Here is a 7,262-nt window from a genome sequence, read left to right as displayed (position 1 = left end):
TCTCGGGGTCGTGACATCATGGGATTTTCTCTCCCTCTCCTTCTGCCCCTCCCCACCCCTGTTCTCAAGTGCCAGCACTCTCTCACACGTGTGCACTCGCACTCTAAAAATTAATTAATTAATTAATTAATTAATTAAATAGTAAGAGGAGAATTAGATCTGGCTGCCACCCAATAGGAGTTTACAAAGCTAAACATGATACGTGCTACAGCCTGAAGATGTTCTGAGATTAAAAGGGGCCAAAAGGGCTGGAGGGGGAGGAGCTTCATTAGGGGATCAGTGGTAGTGGAGTTGTACACGCATGTAACCGAAGGGGGACCCTGAGGAGCAAACACACCATACAACATCTATTCTTAAATAATAAATAAGTAGCAAAATAAACACAGGAAAGGAAACAGTCATGAAATCCAAGTCACTAAAGTGCTTTCAAACATAAATTTTAAAAGACCAAGAAGCCTCATCTGACTTTAAAGCACTGCTTATAGATATTGAACAATTATTTTAACATGGTCCCATGATATTTCAGAAGGGAAGGGAAAGTATGGCTTTCTTTCTCGTTTATGAGTTCCGATGTATACAGCTTATCAAATGACACTCAGGATTATACAAAAGTATTGACTAAATAGGAAATTGAAATGTCCAAAGTCAAGTTTAAGGTAAAGATAGTATAATTCATTCATATGTCTGTATGGGGTCTTTGCTATTTATAGACATCTGGTTCTCTGGAGGTTAAATAAATTTATATTTTCAAATTCAGAGTAAGAACATGAGACTTCACCTATTAATCTACACAGTATATTGAACCAAATCTCAAAATGAGGCCCAGCCGTAAATATGCTTTTTGAACTTTAAATCCTCCCTCCTCTAGTTCTACAAAAGAGAAGTAAAATTTTACATGAAATTAACTGGTTCAAGTGGCTTTAAGGAATGGTTTCCACTCTAGCGTGAAATAGAATTTTCCCTAAGCCATCCCTTTGCCTTCTTAAAGCAAGTGGCATTGCATTGTATCCTGACACTGGAAGAAGAAAATCCAGCTGAGAGTACTGCTCTTAGACAACTTTCGTCTTGTGGAAAATGCCATGAGGGATGAGCACATTGCCAGCTTTTGAGGGTGGGGCCTGTGGGCCTCATCAGGCTCCCACCTTTCCTGGCTGGAGCCCTTCCAGCCCCGAGGAGTCTGAGCATCCTCGGGCACTGGCGCCCTGTTGCGCTTTCTTGGTCTCCTGCCGGGCAGAGCTGGAGAGATCAATGGCCACGTCTTCCAAGCCACTCTCAGGGCCGGCTTCATCTGAGTCTCTCTGGGATCCTGCCTGTTTTGGGCTAGAACCTTCCTGGAGGTGGTCTGACTCCCAGAGTCCTGCCAGCTTTTCTTCAGTTCCTGGTTTCCTTATCATCCCTGTGGATTTCTTATGCATCCCTTGCAAAAAAGGAAAAGAGAAAAAATAAAAATAGATATCTCCGAATTCAGCAATTTTGTAAATCCTTTCCTTGTCATTGTTCTCTAAACCCCATTAGAAGTGCCCTCATCAGTGCCTGTGTCTGGGGCCTCTAGGGGAGGCAGGTAAGTAACTACCCCCATTAGAGGTCGAAATCTGATGTCTGCCTGTGGGGTGCCAGCAAAGGTATCAAAGTGATTTTTTTCTTTAAATTTAATTCTTGCTAATGTTTTAAAACCAGGAGATTACACATCAAAATTCAGACTTCCAGCTTCTCTAAAAGTAAGAATGTCTAACAGCACTGGGCCCACTTTCTTATGTGGCCACAGGTCTCCAGATGCCAGTAAGCACAACCGCCCACACCTGACCTGCTGAGGAAGTTCAGAGGGATGGACTTGATTCCCTGCCCCAAATTCTCTCTGTCTCTTCAGTCTTTGAGGGCAAAGTCAAGGCCATATTTACAATTGTTATCTCTAGTCTCAGCAGAGCAAACGACAGGTAGGGGTTAAAAAAGTGTTTGCTAAACAAAAAATCTCCTTCTCCCACCAACCTAGAATTCCCCCCCACCACACACACACACACACACACACACACACACACACACACACCTAACTCTAATCTCCCAGCCTGCCCCAGGTGCTGTCTTGTGACTCATTCCTCCAAGGTGTGATCCCTGCCCATTAGTCTCTGGTAACAGCAAACAGAAAACACCCAGAACGCCCAGCCCCAAAGCCTGGACCTCACCCATGTATACTGTCCTAGCACCACAAGTCAGAAAAGCAGGTTGTTAATGGCAGAACTAGGACCTCCTGGCTCTGCTATGTAGGGGGTTAATCACCCGTAGGGTTCACTGCTTAGCGCTGTCCTCGTTCCTATTACCATGAGCTCCAAATTGTGTGGTTTCCAAAACTTGTAATAGCACTCAACATTTTGGAAACATATTTCCCGTATTACAAGTATATCATTCCACTCTTAGAAACAAGGCCTAATGTGACCTTTCCACACACTGTCTACACAGTTCCAATGAAAAGTAATTCTACTGACCATACTTCAAGACTTTGAATTAATTAAAATCAATGTCATATTCTGGGCCCAAATCTGAGTAAACGTACATTGACTGGCTTTGCAAATGGTTGCCCTTCAGGGACCCTGCCCCCTCTCCCAGCATCTCTGGCCCTCTTGCTGGCTGCAGGGCCCTCTTCCTTACCCAAGAGCCAGGGTGCACAGGAACCAACCAGGCCACCCTCGGTGGAGTTGAGGACGGAGTCTGGCAGAGGGATGCAGTGTCGCACCATGGCCCCATAAAGCCCGTACTCGGCCATCACGCTGCTGCCACCCCAGCGCTTCTCCCGCTTCCGCCACTTGGCCCTCCGGTTTTGAAACCAGACCTGATGTGAGGCAGGACAGGAAGCAGAAGAGCATACAGGAGGAGACACAGTAAAGAGGATGCTTGCAGGTATCCCTGAGCAGGGAGTTCTAGAAACATAGCTGTGTCTACTATTCACTCAAAACTCACAGGGACTCGTCATTGTGGGGATAACCTGTGCAATCAATTTCCACTATAGTTTTCCATAGAGCCAGGAATGACAAAAATAAAATCAAAATATTCTTTCCCACATTGTGTAAAGAAGTGGACTACTATGTTTCCTGATTTTTCTCATTGATTGGAAAGAGTTCATGCTGGCAATGGTCCCTTTTAATATCAGGTTGTTGGTTTGCTGGTGATATTTCTCCTGGAAATTTTATCTTAATAAAGAAATAATATGGAACATTAATTAGCTGTTAAAAAAAAAAGAGTAAGTTGGCATATCTTCTGACCTGGAGAAATGTCCAAGATGTGTTGTCAAGTAAAGAGGCTAAGAAGTATAACACAGTACCTTTTTGTAAAAACAAAGAATAAAATTCCATGTGTGTAAGTATACATATATCTATAGGTATATACATATAAATATATTCAGTGCCAAATATACATGACACAGAGATGCTGTGCAGAAAGGTTACAACAGACTATGTTGGTTTCTCTCAAGGAATGATAGTCAAAGAGATGATAGATAGACGTAGATAGAGTTATAATAGATATAACTATATATATATAGTTTTTAGTTGCAGCACACATTGTGTAATTTTAAGGAATTAATTAATAAGAGGAAAAAAGGCATTCAGGTTACAGGGGATATCTTCTTGGAATAAACATACAGAATGTCTCTAACATTGTGGTACCTGCAACTAAGTGAGCCTCAGTTTATGTGTTGAGTTTTTAGAGGTGGCTGTGTGTTATGTGAGAAAAACATGTTCTCCGTGATGTCTTTGGGAAAGAGAAAGGGGACTCCAGACACCTGTATTCGGTCTTCCGGGAGCTCAGTTTTCACGGCCAGCATTTCCCGGGCATACACATCAGGGTAGTGGGCCTCACTGAAGGCCTTCTCCAGCTCTTCCAGCTGGTGGGCAGTGAAAACAGTCCTGTAGGGAGACCCAAAGCACATATCTGAGTGCATGTCCGCAGGAGGTGGCCAGGCTTCCCAGATGTAGAAGACCCTGTGCCTGCCTTTCTACACCCTAAAAGGCCACATCATGGTAACTGGATATCCCACCTCTGAATTTTTAGCCTCTGGAAAGTCCAGAAGTTTGATTCAAACAAAACAGAGTTCTTTAACATAGTTTTCCTCCTGGATGACTTCTATCAACTCATTCTAAGAAGATCTATTTTAAAGGTCCACAAAATTGTGTCTTTAAAATGCTACAAAGATTATCCCACAGCCTCCTGTGAATAGCAGAATTATGTTCCTAAATGGCTACTATGTGTCAACCAGGAGGCCACAGGGACTGCCATAATGCAGCACCGTAGATTCTCAGATTCTGTGTCCTGAGTAAAGGGCCAGGGAAGACAGCCAGCTGTATACCTGTGCCTCCTCTTCTTCCTCTTGCCAGGGGTGGGGGACACTTTCAGGCCACTCCTGTCTTCAGATGGGCTGTCCTCATCTGTTAGCACAGGACAAAGAGAAGATTTTAAAGGTGAGCCCATTACCTTCTATTAAAAAAAACAAACAAACTGTTTTTTAAAGGCAAGCATATTTTTCAGCACACCTGGGTGGCACAGTCCACCAGGCCCCCCACTCTTGGTTTCAGCTCAGATCATGATCTCAGGGTTATGACATTGAGCCCCAAATTAGGCTCCATGCTCAGCGTGGAGTCTGCTTGAGAGTCTCTCTCCTTCTCCATCCCCCACTTGGGCACGCGCGCATGCTCTCTCTTTCTCTTAAATAAATAAATAAGTCTTTAAAAGAAAGGTGAGCGTATTTTTCACTTTCTCCTCGGATTTTAATATGATTGATGTTGTGATTCTGCTGGGGAATGTGAGTATTTAATAATACACACTAGGCTTGTTAGCACTCTATATTCCAGGCACTCTACTTAGCATTGTCCATGTGTTATCGCAGTTATGCTTCATAAAATAAAAGAACTCCAAGGTAGCTCCTAGCATTGTCCTCTTTTTACAGATGAGGAGGCCGAGGTGCAGGGAGAGTAAGTAACGTGCCCAAGATCACACAGGTTGTACATAATGAAGTTGGGATTCAAACCCCAGACCGTGTGAAGCTACTTGGCTGTTAATGGCAGTCTCTATCCCCACTTAGTTCCCAGCTCCCAAATTCATCCACTTCCTTCCACCTCCAACCCCTCCTCTTAACCAATACACCAACACTTCTCTAAGCAGGGGTGGGGGCTGAGGTTTGACATCAGAACCCTTGTCAGAACTGCACTCCCTTCCTTGCTGTACCAATTCCGAATCTCTGGAAGTGGGATCCAGGGAACTCACTTTGACAAAATCTAGTCATAATTTGCCTTTTCATTTTATCAGTGCTCAAAGAGGAAAGAACTCATGCTATGAAGGCAGTTTCTGCATTTTTAGTGAAATTACTAATAGAAGGGTTTGTTTTATAGAGAAACTTATGAATAAAGTTTTTAAAAAGCAGAATGAAAGTTTCCTTGCCTGCTGATCTGGCATGTGTACTTTTATTATTTTGTTACTTTTATTATCAGTGGATACTCAATGTACCTTTTTCACTTGGCTGCCTGGATGCTCAGCTCTAGTTTCTACTATACAGTTTCTCTCAGTCCACGTTCTTGTATAATTCTCCATTTTCTTCCACCCACACCCCAGACCTCTCAATGATCTTTGCTTCTGCTCTTTATAGAATTTCATTGCCTCCTTCTCTTTCCCCATATTCCGCCTCAACTTCTTTGAGGAAGCAGCTGGGCTAGGAACAAAATGCTGAGCATAGCACAACTGGCGAGGTTGCTTCCTTTCTCACTTGTGGGGAGGAGGGAAGGCCGCGCGAAATGAAAAGCGCGATACCTAGACTCCTTTTTCAGCACCCCAGGAGGCGGACAGTTCCAGGCCTTCAGGCCGCTCGCTAGTCAGTCTTTCAATCCAGCAAACCTTTGAGCGCCCGCAGGGTTCTGGGATCTGTGCTGGTGATGAACAAGCACGCCCAGGCCTCACTGACCTATGCCGTTCGCAGAGGCCGAGACTCGCACCGGGCGCTGGGGGAAAACCCTCAGGAGACCGCTGCTCGGTTGCCGAGACCCTTAGGGTTAGGTCCAGAACAGGGTGGTACTGATATCGGCTGTGCTGCGGGCCCAGATCCCGGAAAATCGGCAGGGATTTGGGAAGAGGCAAGGGGCAGGGAGAGAGGCTGCGAGGATACGCCTCCCCCGACGGGGCCACGGTCTGGGGTCCCGACTTCCCTTAGATCCAGGATGCTGGGACCAGGGGCTCAGTGAGGCAATGGTAAGTTACCCCTGCACGGCCCCAAGCCGGAGGAAACAGGGGCAAGACCCGGATGGGCTGGCCTGATTACCGGACGTGGAGACGCTCTCGCTGCTCTTCTGGCTGCTGAGTTGGGGCGGCGGACGACCTGGGGCTTGCTGGGCAGCGGGTTCAGGCGCTCCGGGTGGCAGGAACGGCACGTCGGCTAGGAGCAGGCAGGGAGCCCGAGCGGCCACAGGAGGCTGCGCGCCGAAGCCGCAGAGAAGGCCGAGCCCCAGTGGGAGGGTCCCGCGTGCTAGGCAGGAGCCCCCGAGATCCGGACCCGTGCAGGATGCGGCCGGGGAGGCCTCACAACCAGATCCTGGCCCGGGGCCGGCAGGTGCTGGCACCTCAGCCTCCAGGCCCAGCAGGTCCGTGATGGCGAAGCCGCGGGGGCGCGAGCCACTAGGGGAGCCACCAGGCACCAGCGCCCTGCCCCTGGAGCGCCCGTCGGAAAGCGTGTCCCGATAGGTCATTGCTTCTCAGTCGCCGAGGCTTGACCTTCTCTAGGTCACGTTTGCAGAGTGGGCGCAGCTCAGAGGACGCTTTATACTACTGGACGGCCCGTCGGGCGCGGAAGGCCAGGAGGGCTCCAATCAGTGGGGCGCGGACGCGTCATCGCCCCGGACCCCGCGAGATGGGGACGCCACCAGTTTCCCTCCCCTCGGTCGCCGCCCTCCCAGCTGCAATCCCCTCAATCACCTCCTTCGCTCTCCTCTCCAGCTGTCCTCCTGCCCACTTCCCAGCCGACCCTCCCTCCTCCCCATTCTCGGGGAGAGGAAAGTAGGAAGAGGACGACCCGCTATCTGCCGGGTCCTCTAAAAGCCGCATATTGCAGGCCCCGGTGTAGCCCTCCTATTCCTTCCAGATTCTCTAGATGGAGGTCCCGCTCACAGCGGCCCCACAGCCTCCTCCCAAGACCCAGTTCCCATTAAGACCGAGGGCCTCGGGGCACCTAACTGGCTCAGTCCGAGGAACATGAGACTCTGACTCTCAGGTTGTGAGTTTGAGTCCGACGT

General features: G+C 47.9%; 1 protein-coding gene across 1 annotated transcript; it reads right to left on the bottom strand.

The window, feature by feature from the left end:
- Positions 1-1,130: 1,130 nt before the first annotated feature.
- Positions 1,131-6,719, bottom strand: VSX1 (visual system homeobox 1). The gene is made up of 5 exons (XM_008711483.2): positions 6,296-6,719; positions 4,337-4,415; positions 3,773-3,896; positions 2,644-2,824; positions 1,131-1,417 (listed from the first exon to the last, which is right to left on the bottom strand). Exons 1-5 carry the CDS (start codon positions 6,717-6,719, stop codon positions 1,131-1,133), a joined length of 1,095 nt encoding a protein of 364 aa, XP_008709705.2.
- Positions 6,720-7,262: the final 543 nt, after the last annotated feature.

Source organism: Ursus maritimus, unplaced genomic scaffold (genome assembly GCF_017311325.1).
Source record: "Ursus maritimus isolate PB19 unplaced genomic scaffold, ASM1731132v1 scaffold_38, whole genome shotgun sequence".
NCBI lineage: Eukaryota > Metazoa > Chordata > Mammalia > Carnivora > Ursidae > Ursus > Ursus maritimus.
Note: the sequence above shows the minus strand (reverse complement) of the source record. Positions and strands in the feature narration are given on the sequence as shown.